The 19,573-nt window shown below is 38.5% G+C and overlaps 3 protein-coding genes across 3 annotated transcripts; all 3 read right to left on the bottom strand.

Annotated features, from left to right (window-relative positions):
• Positions 553–2,842, bottom strand: LOC109229779 (codeine O-demethylase-like). The gene is made up of 4 exons (XM_019395334.1): positions 2,578–2,842; positions 2,202–2,465; positions 812–908; positions 553–767 (listed from the first exon to the last, which is right to left on the bottom strand). The coding sequence occupies exons 1-4, from the start codon at positions 2,821–2,823 to the stop codon at positions 553–555; spliced, it is 822 nt and encodes a 273-aa protein (XP_019250879.1). The 5' UTR covers positions 2,824–2,842.
• Positions 13,721–15,119, bottom strand: LOC109230387 (thebaine 6-O-demethylase-like). The gene is made up of 2 exons (XM_019395893.1): positions 14,835–15,119; positions 13,721–14,497 (listed from the first exon to the last, which is right to left on the bottom strand). Exons 1-2 carry the CDS (start codon positions 14,916–14,918, stop codon positions 14,228–14,230), a joined length of 354 nt encoding a protein of 117 aa, XP_019251438.1. The 5' UTR covers positions 14,919–15,119; the 3' UTR covers positions 13,721–14,227.
• LOC109229778 (protein SRG1-like) lies at positions 15,263–18,931 on the bottom strand. The gene is made up of 3 exons (XM_019395333.1): positions 18,677–18,931; positions 16,421–16,662; positions 15,263–15,681 (listed from the first exon to the last, which is right to left on the bottom strand). Exons 1-3 carry the CDS (start codon positions 18,929–18,931, stop codon positions 15,495–15,497), a joined length of 684 nt encoding a protein of 227 aa, XP_019250878.1. The 3' UTR covers positions 15,263–15,494.

The following is a 19,573-nucleotide window of genomic DNA, read 5'->3' as shown; positions in this document are numbered from 1 at the left end:
ACGTCGTTCCCCAGAGCTATGTTATCATTTTCGTCGTGGTGGCCGAAATCATTGTCAACGTGTAAGGGTGCTGACTGAGAATTCGACATTTTGGTCCTGGAATCAAAGATACTCCAAAGAACAAGTGTAAAATGGTATGTGTTATAAAAGCCTGTACCAGGTAACCACTATTATCTTTAGCTCCACGGTGGGCACCAAACTGTTTACCCTAAAAAACGAATAACAATTGAATTTATACGCGGTCTTAAGGATACGCGATATAACTTGATACAAATTGCGAAAACAGATTAATATTGAAATTAATGACAGAAAAATGAATGCAAACCACAAGAGTTGAACAGTGTTAGCCTTGAAGGTTAGTCACCTTTGAGCCAGAAATTGCCTCAATCGATGTCAGAACAGAGTAGCAAAGTAATCAGAACTGGAAATAATAATATATTGCCTTTGAATGCGTGTTACAGTATGTTTTACAAATGATCAGACCCCCTTTATATAGTAGGGTATTCCTACTCTAAATACAACTCTATAAAAGGTAGGGAATCTCATAATTTTCTAACTAATCGGCCTCTCCCTGATACGTGCCGAGATTTCCGCCGTGATAACCGACCGATTGCGGATATTCCGGCCTTCTGTTATTTGGCCTGATAAATTTTCTTCTATCTTATTCGGAGTCGGGGTCGGTTCCGGAGTCATGGGCTCAATGATCTGACTTCGTATTTTGATTCGATACAATCCGGGGTCGAGCTTCGACCCGCCACCTTTCATCCCTGACCGATCATGATATAGACGAGCACCAATTTCTAACGTATACAGCTATAGAAATAGAATGTAGCAACAGATAGCCTCTCTTCGTCTGAATTTACAACTGCTCTGTGCTCAATGCTCCTATAAACACCATCGTTCACTATCTGCCAAGTCAATTCACACATTTACACAAATTATAACTTGCGCAGCAAAACTGTAATTATCACTACGTTATCATCCTTTGAAAAATCAGTTACTCAAGAAGGAAATGGTGATTTACCTCCATCATGTCGCCGATATTCACAATCAACGCATTTGGGAGGGGTATTCTTATTACAGGCATCCAGATACAGTCTTTTCGGACTTGGAGACCTTCAGTTTCATTCCATGCTTTTTTTTGTTAATATCCTAATTCCAATGCCATCTATTCATATATTTTGTTGGTCGAAATGGAGGTCACATACGTGATCCAAAGTGAAAAAAGAACAATTTATAGTTTTCAAATATTTCCGAGGAATTGCCCGCAGCCACGTGCTATCTTCACAATTAGGCCATTCGCATTTCACACATGTGTATATTACTATATTATATACATATAATATATTTTATATATTTTTAACTAACGAAAGTAATTAGTTTTAACCGACCGGTCAATTTATATTTTAGCCAAAAGAATACGTAGATGGAAAATGATAAAAGGAATAGGATAGGAAGAAAACTATAAATGTGGAAATGTCTAATAGGATATAAGGTGGAGATGTCTAATAGGATACAAGGTGGAATTAAATAGAAAAAAAGGTAAATGAAACAACAGGGTTTATAAAATAATAAGTAAAGGCGTAACAAGAAAGAGATATGATATAACGATTTCACCCTACTGTATCGATTGTTACATAAAATTGATTTTTTTTTATTACGTAATAATGGATTTAAAAATACAATACATTAATAAATAAATACAATCAAAACGAACATTAATTTTTAGAATAACAGTTCGACAATATAGAAATACACAATATAATACAATAAAATATAGTATAGTATAATCAGAGACGAAGCTAGGATTTTAACCTTACATTCTGGATTTAGTATACAACTTTAAAGTGTTAGTTATTGGATTCTAAATTTAATATCTCAACTTATTTGATGAATTTTAAATACCAAATACAATGTTTGAGCAAAAGCTACTAGATTCAGCAGAACCCATAATTCGGCTTGTGCCTCCACCCCTAAGTATAATATAGTTTAATACTATCTGATACAATACAATACAATACGAGGAGTACCAAACAATTCAAACACCCCTAAGTATAATATAGTTTAATACTATCTGATACAATACAATACAATACAATATGAGGAGTACCAAACAATTCAAACAAGCTGGAAGTGTAATTTATTAAAAGGTTCATATGTTATTGATAAGCTAATAAACCAAGTAGAGTATCAAATCCGACCTGGGATTCGTCATCCTTCGTCTCTAACTTCATGCAATCAATGAACAATTTTCCATCAAGTTTTCGTGCAAAAAATTCCTGCAAAAAATTTTCAACACGAATACTTCGGAATTTTGCAGGATTATGTGGTCCAATGAGGCTGTGTGCAGGACCTAACTCAGAGTCAAGATTAAAGATATTGAATGTTGCAAGAGATAGCCTTTCTTTGTTTGAGTTTACAACTGCTCTGTGCTCAATGCTCCTATAAACACCATTGCTCACTATCTGCCAAATCAATTAACACATTTACCTGAATTAAACACTTTCAAGAAAATTTAGAATTTTGAACATCTCAAGTAAGACTTAACATATAACAAGGAATTAAAAATTTATTTACCTCCATCATATCGCCAACATTGACAATCAAAGCATTTGGGAGGGGTTTAATAGGAACCCAAATACCGTCTTTTCGAACTTGGAGACCTTCAGTATCATTAAGCTGGAGAAGTATGGTGAGGGTATCAGAATCAGAATGAGGACTTAAGCCAATGGTTTTGTCTGGCTCAGGGCAAGGAGGATAATAATTCATCCTTATTGACTGCATACCATCTGTGAACAGATCTTTCATTTCCTTTTCATCCATCTTTAAAGCCTTTGCCAATTGACATAGGATGGATATTGCAGGCTCTTAATTTCTTGGTAGTGTGATTCCATGGTGTCCCTAAAGTATCCAATCATATCATACAAACATTAAATGTGGGAGGTGTTTAACCAAAAAAATAGATTTTTAGTCAAAGCTAGAATTTAGAAGAATACGGGTTACTGATAATCAGGAAAATATGTAGAGAAAGAAATTTGTGGATAATATGATCAGAAAGCAAGTAAATCAAAGTATATTCCAATAGTGTTTTCTTGTGTCTACAATTGTTTGGTCCTTCCCCTTTTATAGCTATTTTGGGGATACGAGCCTTACCTTTGTTATAATAAGGCTATTATGGGCAATTAATGACTTTAAATGTTACGTTATGCAATCATATACATTAAATACATATTCTCTAACATTTCCAGTATTTAATACTCATTAAATGTTGTATCTGGGCTCTTTTTTGCTGTTAGATTCATTCCTTTGACTCTTCACGATCTTTGACCTTTAAATGTCTTGAATAGGTACGAGCGTTGAATTACTTGTATGACTGCTCGCGCCTCCTCCATTTAACTTGCTCGTATCTGTTGTTGCTCGTATCTGTTAACCAACTTTAATTCTTTGACTGTTTGACCAATCTACGTGTCATGACACGTCACCATATACATATAAATACAATTTTCCCAAACAGATAGTCCCCCCACTTTCCATTTATTCATCAGTTTGAATATTTGGGAAATGGAATTCATTAAAGGAGAATTTTTGTTACTATTAATGCTCTGACAGAGTTGACGCTTCAATTATCACTTCCATTTAATGCATTAGACACGTGTCATCTTCTTATTGGTTCCACAGTTTGCAACACTTTCTCAGGCTTTCTTTTCGGCTCCACTGTTCATGAAGTACCAGTTACCATTATTGCGACCCTTCCATTACTGCATTTTTACTTTTGACGGTTACCCATCAGTATAAATACAATTTTACCTTTCACCTTTTACCACATAAAACTTTTTTCTCGAACATTTGAACTGTGCAAATCTCTGTTTACTTCTTCTTCTTCCTCATCATGTCTTCTTCGAACCCAAACCCTAGGAGAGTTCCTATTTTAGATAATTTTCCCAATGCCCCTGTTAGACATAGAAGGGGTGGGAGACTTTGTAGCTTAGGATCCTCTCGTGGTGGTGGTTCTGCCCATGCCTTCTCCTAGCCCTGGTTCTTCCTCTAGAACTAGAGGTTCTTTTACCCCAAAAATCATCTTCTAAGAGAAAGGAGGCCTCTGAACCATTACAGGAACCCTTGGTACAAGAGATAGTCCCTAACGATTTATCTTTTCACCATGATAGACAATCACTTCAAACCCAAGTTTCTGGTCTAGATCGTGCCGATGCTTACCCCACTTTGATTACAGAGATTTTAGCTTCCATAGTCCGCAAAGATTGTCATTGGAGTAACGATTTTCCCATTGTAATCCCCAATCTAAATCAAAGAATTACTTCCTATATGACTGGACTTTCTTTTATTTACACATACCCTTTTACTCTTGGTTTTAAACCAGCTATTGATCCAGTGATTCTCGATTTCTGTCGCTTCTTCAAAGTTTGCTTAGCACAGATTGGCCCGCTGGTATGGAGGGCTGTTGCTTGTTTAAGACATCTGGCCAATTTGGCAGATGTTAATTTCACCTTCCCTCACCTAATTCATCTATACTCCCCTAGACTTTTTCGCAATGGCGTCTTTACCTTAGTGGCTAGGAGTAAGAGGGTTTTGGTGAGCCCAGAAGATGATAAGGATCGTGGCTGGTATGCTCGATTTGTTGCTGCCCCCACAGTTGGTTTAGTGGGTGAACAAAACGTTCCCTTCCCTGAGAAGTGGAACTTTGCACGTAAGTCTCTCATCCCTCTCGTACCTTTTTCTTTCGAGTTTATCAATTCCTTTAACTTTATTTTTTTTTTAGCAACCATGGCAGTTGTGGAGAACGTTTCCAATTTTCGTGGTTGGGTAGATAAACTGTTGAAGATCGCGCCTATGGAGGCTAGGTCTTGGAAATTTATTTCCAATCGTCATGGTTGGAAAGTAAAAACTCACGGTATGAGCTTTTTTCTTTCTCGTATGTAAAAAATTTTCCCTTTATTGCTTTAACTTTCATCCTTCTCTTTGTCAGGATTTGCTATTCGAGGTGTTACTGCTGAAGCAGTTGCGGCCTCTCGTTCCTCTTCAGGAACTCAAATTTCTTTAGAAAGGGCTCAGGATATACTCTTGAAAAGAAAAACCATTGAAGAAGATGACTCCGAGGAAGAAGATGAGGATGGTTCCTTGATAACAAGGCCAAGAGTTAGGAGACGTATCGTCTCTGATGAAGCTGAAGTTTCTCATCATCTTTCTCCGACCGAGCCTGTTCATCTCGTTTCTGATGATGACGTTGTTACCCCTTGTGACACTCGTGATTCTGTTAACTAGCTTTTTGTTAGTGGTTTCGAGAGTGGTGAGTTAGGGCCTGTTTTAGACGAACTTCCCTTGTCTTCAACTCCCATATCTTCAATTCCTTCTTTTCCTTCTCCTATCGTGCCTTTGATCCCTTCCTTACCTACTCCATCTGCTTCTGTACCTCTCTCTGCTGTTTTTACTTCTTCTACCGCTCCTCCTTTGGCAGTTCATCCTTCTACTACCCATCATCCAGAAGAGGGTTCTTCAAATAGAAGCGTTGCTATGAGGAGCGTGACTATCGAAGTTCCTGCTAACAACAGCCTTCTGAGGAAATCTGGTCAGGCAGATATTTGGCTTGAGCCCCTAATTGGCCCAATTGATAAAGAAAAAATGAATAGCCATAGCTGTCTGACTTTGATGAACGACATAGTTCATGCTACCTTGAAGGTATTTTCCTTCTTTCTTTACTTTGCAAAATTTTTCTCTAGAATTCTTATTTTCCCCCCTTATCATTTTCAGGCCAATCTCATTGGTACAGAGCTGATGAGCAGAGTTTCTCTATTAGAAAAGGTGGCACGTGACTCTGAAAAGGCGGTTCTTGATTCAGAGAGGGTAGCTCGTGACTTTCAGTTGGAAGCGGCTAATTGGAAGGAACAATTCAATAGTGCACAAATTACTATAGAAGATTTGCAAGAGAACAAGAATAACCTGGAACAGCAGATAAGAGCATTATCCTCAGAGCTTGCGGTTGCCAAGGCTTCTTCAAGTCAGGCAGAGAAAGAAAGAGAGCGTCTCGAGTCTTCTTTCTCAGAGCAATTATCTAAGGCAAGTGAGGAGATTAGAGAGTTGAAAGCTCTTTTAAGTCAAAAAGAAGTTTATGCTGGAGATTTGATACAGAATTTGACTCAGACACAAGAAGATCTGCGAACTTCTGAGGGAAAGGTGCATGCCTTAGAAAAATCTCATGCCTCTCTCCAAGCCTCTTACAACTTAGCTTTGGCTGAAAATGAAGAACTCAAGAATGAAATTGTTACTTGGGAAAGAGATTATGAGCTTCTTGAAGATAAGGCTGCCGTTGATGTAAGCTGGGCTTTTCTGAACTCTCGGCGTGATGCTTTAGTCGAAGCTAGCCAAGAAAACTTCAATCTGGAGTCAGAGTTAGCTAAAGTTATGGAGACCATTGAAAAAGCTAAACAATCACTGGACTTCCCTTCACCCGCGATTGAAGTTCCCGAAGCTGAAGTTCCCATGAAAGCTGAAATTGCCTCGGGTGTTGTACCTTCTTCAAGCCCAACCGTGCCTCTTGTTGCAAGCCAGGCTGAGACTTCGTCTGTTGATGCACCAATTGCTGCGATTGAAGATCAACCCGCTTCTATCGACGATGTTGTTCCAGTTGAGCCTGCTGATGATCCTTCCTCGGTTCTTTCTTCTTAGTGAAAAGATTTACATTTGCTTTAAATTCCCTTTTTGCAGGTACCTGTTTGGAAAACTTTGTTTAAAGTTTTTGGATTCTTTTGAAAGTTTTTGTTTGTAATCAAACCCTTGGTTATCAGTTGAGGGTTGATTTTAGAAGTACAAGTCCCCAAGTCTTGTCAAGGGGATTTTTGTATAAACAGCTTGACGACTAAGTTTATACTTAGTCTTTTAAGAAGTGTTTATTAAACTTTCGTCTGTTCTATTCTTGCCTTTTATTTTCAAGGACTTAATGAATAGTCTGCATTTTTGTTTTTTGAAAATGCTTTTGTTAATCTCATGACTAAATAACATGAGTTCCATAAAAGAGGGCCCTTTTATATTTCGACACTTAATGAAGAAGACGTCTCAACTTCATAATGGTGTTAACATACGATAAAAGAAATAGGAACACACATGTTTCTTTGGAATAACATTGACAAGTTTTTATTTTGAGCCTTGACAAGTTTTGAATAACATCTTACATGTATTTGAATTACATCTATAACTTTCTCGTAACTGTTTTTCCTTGTAACAGATTTTTAAGAAAAAATAATAAACACGAGGTTTTTCTTTATAACCCGTTTTAGAACAATAAATGCAAGGTTTTTCTTTACAACCTGCTTTAGTACATAGCTTTTACCCTAACTACAGTAAGGTTTTCTTTTTTTTCAGGCTTGATTTTTCTTCAATCTTCTCTGCCCTCTTTATATATACTTGTGTATATTATGTAGTCCCCCAAGTGTTTGAGTGTTGAAGTATGAAGCCTCGAGCACTTGATAGTTTCTCTCATTTGGTCCTTTTCCTGAAAAGAAAATACATACGGGACTCGGAGGTACGAATATAGATGAAGACTGCTTAACCCGTTTAAATTTCTATCAGAATAATTGTAACCCTGGGCCAGGAATTTTAGTTTATTCCATTTTGCCTTACAGGTCGTGACTCATCATTTAGTACGGGTTAGCGTTTTGCCTATCATCTAAAATCGTTAGTAAAATTTCAACAATTCAAAAAATAAAATTTAACATGGTGATACCTGACCGTGGGTTTTTCCTTAGAAGTAGTATCTCTTCAAATGAACAGCATTCCAATGTGAAGGAAGCACCTTCCCGTCCATTGTTTCCAATTCATATGCTCCTTTTCCTGCAATATCACGAACTCTGTAGGGTCCTTCCCAGGTTGGACTTAGTTTACCTGCGTTGGCTGCCTTTGTAGATTGAAAAACCTTTTTAAGCACGAAGTCCCCAATTTTGAAGAATCTCAGGCGTGCTTTCCTGTTGTAATATCGTTCGATCACTTGTTTTTGTGCTGCCATTCTTATTAACGCAGCTTCTCTCCTGCCTTCCAGTAGATCCAAATTGACCCGCATCTCTTCATCATTAGACTCTTGTGTTGCTTGTAAGAATCTTGTGCTTGGTTCTCCTAATTCAACCGGGATCAATGCCTCAGCTCCATAAACTAAAGAGAAGGGTGTTTCACCTGTGCTTGTTTCTGTTGTTGTGCGATATGCCCATAAAACTCCGGGTAACACTTCAGGCCAATTACCCTTAGACTCCTCTAATCGTTTCTTTAAATTGTTGATTATGACTTTGTTTGTTGATTATGCTTGCCCATTACCCACTGGGTGATATGGTGTAGATGTAATCCTTTTAATTTGCCAACTCTCAAAAACTCTGTGACTTGAGCTCCGATAATTGAGGGCCATTGTCACATACGATTTCTTTTGGTACACCAAATCGGCATATGATATTTCGCCAAATAAAGTCCTGGACTTCCTTTTCTCGTACCTGTTGAAGGCTCCTGCATCTACCCATTTAGTAAAATAATCAGTAAGTACGAGCAAAAATTTTACCTGTCCTTTTGCTTGTGGTAAGGGACCCACGATATCCATTCCCCACTTCATGAATGGACATGGTGCGGTGACCGGATGTAATAACTCCGCAGGTCTATGCATGTTGTTACCGTACCTTTGACATTTATCACATTTGGCCACGAAACTTTTCGCTTCTTCTTCCATTTTCGGCCAATAGTAACCTGCCCTGATTAAGGTTCTTACCAATGATCTTCCTCCAGCGTGATTTCCATAATGCCCCTCATGTATTTCCCTCATTATGTATTCTGTTTGAGAAGGACCGAGGCACCTATCTAAGGGGCCACCGAACATTTTACGATATAAGTTGCCTTGATTTAAACAGTAGCGAGCAGCCTTTTTGCGAAGTGCATGGGCTTTTTTCTTGTCATCAGGGACGGTTCTATACGGCAAAAAAACTACAATCTTGTTACTCCAATCCCAAGTTAAATTATTAAAATTTACCTCATTCTTGTCAGGGTCGAGAACTGAATGAAATAAATGAATAGCTGAGGTATTTGCATTGCTTGCCACGTCAGCCGCAGATGCGAGATTAGCTAAAGCGTCTGCTTCAAGATTTTCATCCCTTGGTATTTGTGCAACTTTCCAAGTTTGAAATTGCCTTATTAGCTCCTGCACCTTTTCTAAATATTGCTGCATCCTTGCTTCCCTGGCTGTATAAGTCCCCAGCATTTGATTAACCACGAGTTGCGAATCGCTCTTGATTATAATCTGATTTATGCCAAGTTCTCGTGCCAGTTCTAAACCTGCTCCTTTTACATTAGATGAACCATCAACGAATAAAGTCCAAGTTCCTGGATTAGCTCCATTGAACACCTGTAATTCTTTTTGTGCTTCTAATTGCATGACGTTGCTAAAATCAGCCACGAAATCTGCTAACGCTATTGATTTTATAGCAGTTCTAGGTTGGTACGTGATTTCGTATTCACTTAACTCTATTGCCCACTTAGCCAACCTACCTGATAATTCATGCTTATGCAATATATTACGTAAAGCATAGGCGGTTACTACAGCAATAAGATGACACTGAAAGTAAGGCCTTAACTTCCTGGATGCCATGATTAATGCAAGTGCAAGCTTTTCTAATTGAGGATACCGCGTTTTCGCATCTAGCAAAGATTTACTAACATAATAGATATGGGATTGTTTACCTTGTTCTTCTCGAACCAAAACCGCACTTACCGCTACTTCCGAAATAGCAAGGTAAATGAGCAGTCTTTCCCCAGCCTTTGGTTTTGCTAGTAATGATGGATTTGGTAAGTACACTTTCAAATTCTTGAGTGCTTGCTGACACTCTTCATTCCATTCAAAACGATCCTGCTTCTTAAGAGCTGAGAAGAACTGAAAACATTTCTCTGATGGTTTAGAAATGAACCTTCCCAAGGCTGCAATCCTTCCTGTTAATCTTTGAACTTCTTTTTTGCTTGTAAGTATTTCAGGGACTGCCTCAATGGCCTTAATCTGTGCAGGATTCACCTCAATACCACGGTTAGAAATAAGAAAACCTAAAAATTTACCTGATGCCACACCAAATGCACATTTTTCAGGATTTTAACTTCATGTTATATTTTCGCAAAATTTTAAAGGTTTCAGATAGATGCGATATATGATCTCCTGAATGCTGAATTCTAACAAGCATATCATCTATATATACCTCCATAGTTTTTCCCAAATGCTCTTGAAACATTTTGGTAACTAACCTCTGATACGTTGCTCCTGCATTCTTTAGACCAAAGGGCATTACTTTATAACAGTAAGTCCCCCTGTCTGTTATGAAGGAAGTTTTTTCTTCATCTCCTGGATCCATTTTAATCTGATTATCCCTGAATATGCATCTAAAAAACTTAATAGTTCATGACTTGCAGTTGCATCAATCAATTGATCTATGTGTGGCAGTGGAAAAGAATCTTTAGGGCAGGCTTTATTAAGATCTGTGTAATCTACACAAACCCGCCACTTACCGTTCTTTTTTGGAACTACAACAGTGTTGGCTAACCAGTTAGGATACTTTACCTCACGAATAGAGCCAATTTTTAGCAATTTTTGGACTTCTTCTTGAATCACCTGATTCTTGAAAGTTCCTTGCTTTCTTTTCTTTTGCTTGACTGGAGGGTATGATGGATCTTCATTCAATTTATGAGTCATGACCTCCGGTGGTATCCCTGTCATTTCAGAATGGGACCAAGCAAAACAATCTGCATTAGCTTTTAAAAATTCAATCAATTTACGCTTTACCTCCGGGCTAAGATTAGCTCCTATATACACTTTTCTATCGGGCCAATGTATAGATAAAACCACAGCCTCTAACTCTTCTATCGTTGTTTTGATGTTATCGTTCTCTTCTGGTTCTTGAATGGTATCAGGTCTTGAATCCACATCTGTTTGCGCTTGTTCAGTTGAGGTTGACACCGTATTACCCTCACCTGAATTCTGTAATTGCTATTTATCTTCACCCTTAACAGTTGAATCTGCAACGGAATTGATGCTTCCAGATGTCTGTTGATCGCCTCTGATTTGACATATTCCCCATGGTGATAGAAATTTAATAACTTGACGCAAAGTTGAAGGAACAACGTCCATCTCGTGGATCCATGGTCTCCCAAGAATCATATTGTAAGCCATCTCCATGTCTACTACCTGGAACTTTGTGTCTTTGATGACTCCTTCAGCAAATGTGGTGAGCGTTACCTCTCCTTTTGTAACGACGCTGGAATTATCAAACCCAGATAGAGTATGTGCCTTTGGTATTACTTTTTTCTTCAGCTTGCATCTCACGCAATACTCGTATCAAAATAATGTTCACAGAACTACCTGGATCAATCAAAACTCGTTTCACGTTAGTGTCATGTACAAGTAAAGATATTACCAGTGCGTCGTTATATGGAGTTAATAGACCCTCGGCATCTGCATCATCGAACGTAATATTTTCTCCCTCCAAGACATGTCGAGGCCGCTTCCCGTGGGTAATTGTTACTTTTGAAACCTTTTTATATGATACATCGTTGATCTCTTCACCCCCACTTATAACGTTGACAGTTCTCTTGGGTGAAGGTGGTTTTGGAGGCTCTTGCCTGTTCTTCATGTATGCTTGTTTACCTTTTTCACTGAATAACTCAGTGAGATACCCCTGTTTTAGCAAATGATCAACTTCACCTTGCAGAAACCTGCAATCTGCTGTTTTATGCCCGTGATCGTTATGAAATTCGCACCAATGATCAGGGTTTCGTCTGTTTGGATTCGATCGCATTTCCTTTGGCCACCGTACCTTATCTCCCATGCTTCTTAAAACAGCTACGAGTTCAGAGGTGCTTACGTTGAAGTTGTAACCACCGAACCTTGCCTTTAGACTTCCATCATCATCTCGTGACCCGCGTGTGTTTCGATCATTCCCAAACCTTGATGAGGAGCTTGATTCCCTGTTTCTAGGTTTGTGATCGTACCTTTGATTATCTTGCCTTGACCGTGAGTCCTTCCCCGCAGGTCCCATGTAAGGCTCGTACCTGTTTTTACCAGATCTTTTTTCATTTTCTACACGCCTTGAACTTACTTTTTCTTCTGTTTTATGTCGTAAAATAATATCTTCTTCAATCCTCATCTTTGTACTGTATCTGTTGTAGACATCATTCCACGTTGTTGCTGGGAATTCTCGAAGGCTTTCCTTGAGTCGTCTCGTAGCTTCTGAACTCTTCTCATTCAAATTGCTGGTGAAGGCTATGGCCGCCCAATTGTCAGGTACTCGTGGCAACGTCATTCTTTCCCGTTGAAATCTGTCCACGAATTCTCTAAGCAACTCCGAATCTCCTTGCTTGATTTTGAAGATGTCTTCCATTCTCTTTTCAACTTTTTGAGCTCCCAAGTGTGCTTTGATAAATAAATCTGCAAGCTCAGCAAAAGAATTTATAGAATTTTCAGGTAAAAGAGAATACCATGTTATTGCCCCTTTAGTGAGTGTTTCACCGAATTTTTTGACCAAGACTGATTCAATCTCCTGCTTAGTCAAATCATTGCCCTTGACACCTGTTGTAAATGCAGCAACGTGATCTCGCGGGTCGTTGTCCCATCATACTTTGGAATATCAGGCATCTTGAACTTCTTTGGAATTGGGAGAGGGGCGGCACTTGGCTTCCAGGGCTGTTGAGAATATTTATCTATATCTACCCCCTTGATCACGGGCGGTACTCCGGGTATTTGTTCTCTGCGGTCATTTTGCTCCTTAAGCTGTTTCTGCAATGTTAGTACTAGATTTTGCAAATCAGAATTAACTGGATTACCTGGGTCTCCCTCCTGTGTTTCGCTGGGGGTTCCACCGCTACCTGAATTAACCAGTCCAGAGCGAGGATGCTCCAAAGTATTGTTGTTTGGAGTAGGTGTGGGTGGAGCAGCAGGTAATTGATTAACAAAAGCTTGCAGGGCTTTGTTGACCTGAGTAGCGATAATTTTTGGTAAAGCATCATCCATAGCTTCAACATTCTCAAATTGAACGTGTTCTTCAGTGTGAGATCCTTCAGGAGTTCCTTCACGAGACCGTCGTGGTGAACCTTGTGGAGAAGGAACTAATGCATTATTGTTTCGCAGATCTCCCTAAAGTTGTTGGTTCATATGATTTTCTTGGTTTCCTTGGATGTTGTCATTGTTGTTCGACATAGTTGATACAACACAGAAAATCAAGTTGAGATATAATTGATTATCAGATTTCCGGTAACGGAACTAATTTGTTTAACCAAAAAATAGATTTTTAGTCAAAGCTAGAATTTAGAAGAATAGGGGTTACTGATAATCAGGAAAGTATGTAGAGAAAGAAATTTGTGGATAATATGATCAGAAAGCAAGTAAATCAAAGTATATTCCAATAGTGTTTTCTTGTGTCTACAGTTGTTTGTTCCTTCCCCTTTTATAGCTATTTTGGGGATACGAGCCTTACCTTTGTTATAATAAGGCTATTATGGGCAGTTATTGACTTTAATGTTACGTTATGCAATCATATACATTAAGTACATATTCTCTAACGTTTCCAGTATTTAATACTCATTAAATGTTGTATCTGGGCTCTTTTTTGTTGTCAGATTCATTCCTTTGACTCTTCACGATCTTTGACCTTTAAATGTCTTGAATAGGTACGTCGTTGAATTACTTGTATGACTGCTCGCGCCTCCTCCATTTAACTTGCTTGTATCTGTTGTTGCTCGTATCTGTTAACCAACCTTAATTCTTTGACTGTTTGACCAGTCTACGTGTCATGACACGTCACCATATACATATAAATACAGTTTTCCCCAATACAGGAGGGAGTGAAGATCAAGGCACAAGTTAGAATATACATCTAAGCTTAAGGTACATATATATAGTTGAGCACTAATCCAATCAGATATATATTTAGATTAAGATATCTTAATATTGATATAACATCTTAATTCAGATGTGTATTTAGATTCAAACGACTTAACCATAACAAAAACAAATGAGGTCTTACTATATAGCGGCTAGCTGTTTATAAAATTTTATTTCCAAAAGATCTTAAATGGTCAGTGCAGAAGCAAAATACAATTGGCAAAATAGTATGTATACCTTGTGTAATTTTTTCATGTTTCATTTTTCTTTTTATTTCGTAATCTCTTGTAACTCTCGTTTGTTTTGTAACTCAGAATTTTGTGCGACTTATTAGAGAGAGAGAGAGAGGTACCTAAGTGAGAGAGGGAGCTTAGGGAATAAGTGAGGTTTTCTCAAATGGGTAGGGAGAGTGGTCATGTAAAACATATCTGCCCAGTCTAATTTTTGCTCTTCAGAAAAGACAAAGTTTTGTCCATATCCTTCAACATCCCCTTCTACTTGCTCAAACTTCTTCTTCTCTTCCAATGGTAGATCGAAAAATGCTCGGATTTCTGACTTCACTTCCTCCACCAATGATGAACTCACTCCATGATTCACCAACTGAAACGATTATTAAAAAGATTTTTAAATTTTGTTATAACATAAATATGTTCTTTGGGTGGTAGTTGTTGATGACTAATAAGTCATCACTAACAAGGTGGATATGCAGTTGAAGTTACGGATTTGGCAGAATCCAATAGATTTAGCTCAAATCTTATGTATTTATTTAATAATGCTACTTAATATGTATGAATAATTTATCCAAATAACCAAACAAGATTATGAGTCCAGAAACCAAAAACTTAAAATCCTGAATCCCACTTCTGATCACTAACCATTTAGACCATTTCTTAAAATCTTAAAATCAGCAAGCATTTGATCATTGAAATATATGTACCCGAAAAAATCCCCATTCTTTGCAAGCAAAATGAAGCCTCCGAAGCTCTGAATCATCATTTCCAATGGCCAGCAGTTTTTCCATGTCAATTACTGGAACTTGAGGCAATATGGATGAGGAATTGGATGTCAAAACAGACGTTTCGATATCATCACGATCGCGGCGGAACGGCTACTTGTTGCTTTGCCAGCTCTTGGACGCTAGGAACTTTCAATGCGCTACCTAGCTTTCTCGAGCTTATCGATAAATGAGGTTTTTTCTAAGAGAAGTTGTTTTAGATAGCAAACGTATAGAGTTCGATCTGGAATTGTAAGTGTGCTCGTAAAATATATACACATGTTCATACTCACATGGACTCGCTCAACCCTGTTGAGTTCCTTCTTTTGTAAGAATGGTAACAATATTATATATATGTGTAGTACAAAGGATTGTATCAGGCCATCTTTACAGTTGATAAAAAAAACCAAAAGCCAAAGCTTTTTCCTAGCTCCTACTACAGAAATTATTTAAACTTTTGCTGGCGTTAATAGACAATGACAAATTGAGGTAGTGATGCACGTGATCCAAAGAAAGAAAACATTCTTTTGTAGTTCTCGAAAAAATCCGTGGAATAATCCAGTTGCCATCTTCACAACTAGGGCTATTTGAATATTTCACATGTTACTTGCCAACTTTCAAAAACCATTTGCAGCATAATACCACTCCAATATCCACCCTTATTGACTGCATACCATCACTGAATATATCTCTCATTTCCTTTTCATCCATCCTTAAAGCCTTTGCCATTTGAGATAGGATGCTTATTGCTAGGCTCTTGATTTCTTTGCAGTATGCTTCCATGATGTCCCTGCATTTCCAGAGTAGCATAGCCATAATCATGTTGCATTTTTTACCACATCTAAATTAAATTTATGATCTAAAATGCAGCACCACATTGTTAACACATCCTTCCATGCGATTTAAAACTCAGCTTTAAGATTATCGGTGGAGTATGTTAGAATAATCTTAAATCTAACCATATGTACATTAGAGTTAAGTTCTATTCGCTGAAAGTATACAAATATTACACATTCAGGTTACTTTAAACTTTTAAGGTACTTACAAGTAAATCCCAATGATAAACATTGATTCATAACTTGGTAATTTTATGGCTATCAATGTATTATCCATATCAAGAGACGTTACAAATACTATACAAAGGGATCTTGGTCCCTCCTCCACTACAACAATGCTTAAAGTATCTAATCATATTATATAAAACATTTAGAGTAGTAGAGTGAAGATCAATGCACACGTACTCAAAATACAAGTTCTACGGAAGAGTATATAAGAATAAGTTCGGTATTCCAAGCAACATTAAGGCACAAGAAATATTATGGCTCAAGTTACAGATTCATCCTTCTCATTTTGTGTTTGTAAATTATGAACTTACAGATCTTACAACCTATTTTCTTACAGGTCCCAGGAGGATAAAAGAAAGGCACCTTACTCCGGTTCAAGAATGGTCCAACTGTTGAGGGATTTGAACTTTTTCCCTTTATTATATTAAGACCTCAGTAGAAAGATAGAGAGGAGAGATCCGGCACCTGAGCTTTAAAGGCAACTTTTGAAACAAGTTCCGGATATGCGGGGGAAGAGTGGTTATGCCAAACATATCGCTCCAATCAAGCTTTTGCTCCTCTGATACAACATTTAGCTGCCCAAACCCCTCATAGCTGTCTTCCTGTTGCCATAGCTTCTTCTTTTCTGCCATTGGAAGTTTGAACAATTCTGTGACCTCTCTCTTGAACTCCTCCAGTATTGAAGGTGTCAGTCCGTGGTTTATAACCTAACTTCAACAAATAAATGCTAGGAGATTTTACAAGCTTTACACAGTTAAAGCTTAGTTCAACCAGAAACAAAGTCTAAATGAGAAGGAAGGGAACATGGAGTCTTATGTTTTATCATGTCTTCGATGTTTAACTCGAGCAAAATAGATGAAAATTATGTTAAGAATCTTAATAGAAAAGTGGAAAAGGACCGAATGCAACTAAAAAAATTATATTGATGTCAAGAAAGTGTACTTAATATTTGTCATTAAATTAAAAATATTTTAGACTTGTCTGTCCTGTAATTAATGAAAAAGCAATAATTTCAAAACTAATACAATATGATAAAACATTGTAGTAAAATCTAGATTTTAATAGCTTAATGAATTAGAATTCTTGAAACTAGTTAGAGTTGCATATTACTAGTGGTAAATATATTAACAACAACAACAACCCAGTATAATCCCACAAGTGGGGTCTGGGGAGGGTAATATGTACGCAGACCTTACCCCTACCCCGAGGGGCAGAGAGGCTGTTTCCAGGAGACCCTCGGCTCAAGAAATCAACAAGAAACGATATATTAGTACTATCAATAGACTCATAATAAAATAACATAGAATACATAACATAACATAAAATAACAAAATAACAGCAGTATAAGAAATATAGGAAATACGAAAAGGATGGAAAGTATACTATTAACCAACAGATAAAGCCCAGCATCAGTAGCTGATCAGAAGCATCCTACGACTAACTCCTAACTGGCTAGTCTCACTTTAGTGCGCTGTAGAAATATTCACAACTTCTCCCTAACCTACAACCTTAATGCTCGACCTCCACAATTCCCTGTTAAGGGCCATGTCCTCAGTAATCCTAAGTCGCGCCATGTCCTGCCTGATCACCTCTCCCCAATACTTTTTAGGTCTCCCTCTACCTCTCCTCGTGCCCACCACAGCCAGTCACTCACACCTTCTCACTGGTGCATCAGTGCTCCTCCTCTGAATGTGCCCGAACCATCTGAGTCTTGCTTCCCACATCTTGTCCTCCATGGGGGCCACACCCACCTTCTCTCAAATATCTTCATTCCTAATCTTATCCATCCTTGTATGCCCACACATCCACCTTAACATCCTCATCTCTACAACTTTCATCTTCTGGATGTGTGAGTTATTAACCGGCCAACACTCGGTCGCATACAACATGGCAGGCCTAACCACTGGTCTATAAAACTTACCTTTCAGTAACGTTGGCACTTTCTTGTCACACAGGACTCCCGTCGCTAACCTCCACTTCATCCACCCCACCCCTATACGGTGTGTGACATCCTCGTCGATCTCCCCGGTCCCCTGAATAACTGACCCAAGGTACTTGAAACTACCCCTCTTAGGGAAGACTTGAGAGTCAAGCCTCACTTCCACTCCCGCTTCCGTCGGCTCGGCCCCAAATTTGCGCTCGAGGTATTCCGTCTTCGTCCTGCTCAACCTGAAACCTTTTGACTCAAGGGCATGTCTCCAAACCTCTAGCCTCTCGTTGACGCCGCGTCGTGTCTCGTCAATTAGGACTATGTCATCAGCAAATAGCATGCACTATGGCACCTCCCCTTGAATATGATGCGTTATGGCATCCATCACCAGGGCAAATAGGAAAGGGCTGAACGCAGACCCGCGTCGTGGTGAATATATTAAAAGGCTTTAAATTTATAAAAATACCACGTAGTTGAGACAGAAAAGGTAATATCAGTCCATCGGACTGGGTAAAACCTGAATTAACCGTGGTGCACTTGCAGAAAACTCCTTGCCGAGGGCCTGTGCACCCCCAGAATTAGTCGGGGCTCTTAGAGACTCGGACACCCGGTGCAAATCAAAAAAATAAAAAAGGTAATGTCAGTTTCACTGATTGACAAAGGAAAGGATTTTTACTCAGGTTTTAGGAACTAAGAGAAATTCCAAATCAGTATTTTACAAACCACATAAGCCTCAATTTATGGATACAACAGGCAGCGAAAAGTTAAGAATAATTGTATAAGTGGCAAACCTGGAGGAAACCCCATTCTTGACAAGCTGAGTGAAGCTTTTGACGCTCAGAATCCATGGAATCCCCTGAAATCAACTTTTTAAGATCGATAACAGGGACAGCATGAACCACTGATCCGTCAGATATGACCAGAGATTCTTGTTCTGGGCGAACATACCTGGCTGGAATCTTGGTTAGGTGCTCTTTTTCAAGCTCTTGAACACTTGGCACTAACAGAGATTTCCCAAAGTTCACTACGGCCAGTGGTGACTCCATTGGCTCACACAATCCTGTTGAGCTCTTGGAAACTTGAATGTATTAATGTGTGAATGAAAACTGTGAGAAAGCACGGGAGAAAATATATTATTGATGTATTGACATATGTTACAATGAGCCCTATATATATACACACATAACATGTCCTACTCCTAATATATATTGGATTAGGGTTATTTATTTACTCCTATTTACATGACTATTCTAACACTCCCCCTCAAGTTGGTGCATATAAATCATATGTACCGAGCTTGTTACATATGTAGTTAATACGAGGACCAGTTAGGGACTTGGTGAAAATATTTGCAAGTTGATCATTCGACTTCACAAACTTTGTAGCAATATCTCCCGAGAGTATCTTTTCTCTAACAAAGTGACAGTCAATCTCAATGTGTTTAGTTCTCTCATGGAACACTGGATTTGACGCAATATGAAGAGCAGCTTGATTATCACACACAAGTCCCATCTGACTAATCTCACCAAATTTCAACTCCTTGAGCAACTGTTTGATCCAAATTAGCTCACATGTCGCCATAGCCATTGCTCGATATTCTGCTTCTGCACTAGACCGAGCAACCACATTCTGTTTCTTGCTCTTCCAGGACACCAAATTTCCTCCTACCAAGACACAATATCCAGACG

This window comes from Nicotiana attenuata, chromosome 7 (genome assembly GCF_001879085.1).
Source record: "Nicotiana attenuata strain UT chromosome 7, NIATTr2, whole genome shotgun sequence".
NCBI lineage: Eukaryota > Viridiplantae > Streptophyta > Magnoliopsida > Solanales > Solanaceae > Nicotiana > Nicotiana attenuata.
The sequence above is the reverse complement of the archived record's forward strand: the minus strand, read 5'-3'. Positions and strand labels throughout refer to the sequence as shown.

What these genes read in the sequence shown, in the direction of transcription:
- LOC109229779 (XM_019395334.1), bottom strand. Translation starts at nt 2,823, where the DNA reads ATGGATGAAAAGGAAATGAAAGATCTGTTCACAGATGGTATGCAGTCA. An exon ending in CGAAGGATGACGAATCCCAG is followed by an intron (nt 909 to 2,201) that starts GTCGGATTTGAT and finishes TTGACTTGGCAG; the next exon opens with ATAGTGAACGATGGTGTTTA. An exon ending in TACATTCTATTTCTATAGCT is followed by an intron (nt 768 to 811) that starts GTATACGTTAGA and finishes ATGATCGGTCAG; the next exon opens with GGATGAAAGGTGGCGGGTCG.
- LOC109230387 (XM_019395893.1), bottom strand. Translation starts at nt 14,918, where the DNA reads ATGGAAAAACTGCTGGCCATTGGAAATGATGATTCAGAGCTTCGGAGG. An exon ending in AAGAATGGGGATTTTTTCGG is followed by an intron (nt 14,498 to 14,834) that starts GTACATATATTT and finishes TAATCGTTTCAG; the next exon opens with TTGGTGAATCATGGAGTGAG.
- LOC109229778 (XM_019395333.1), bottom strand. Translation starts at nt 18,931, where the DNA reads ATGGAGTCACCACTGGCCGTAGTGAACTTTGGGAAATCTCTGTTAGTG. An exon ending in AAGAATGGGGTTTCCTCCAG is followed by an intron (nt 16,663 to 18,676) that starts GTTTGCCACTTA and finishes TGTTGAAGTTAG; the next exon opens with GTTATAAACCACGGACTGAC. An exon ending in AAGTTGCCTTTAAAGCTCAG is followed by an intron (nt 15,682 to 16,420) that starts GTGCCGGATCTC and finishes CTGGAAATGCAG; the next exon opens with GGACATCATGGAAGCATACT.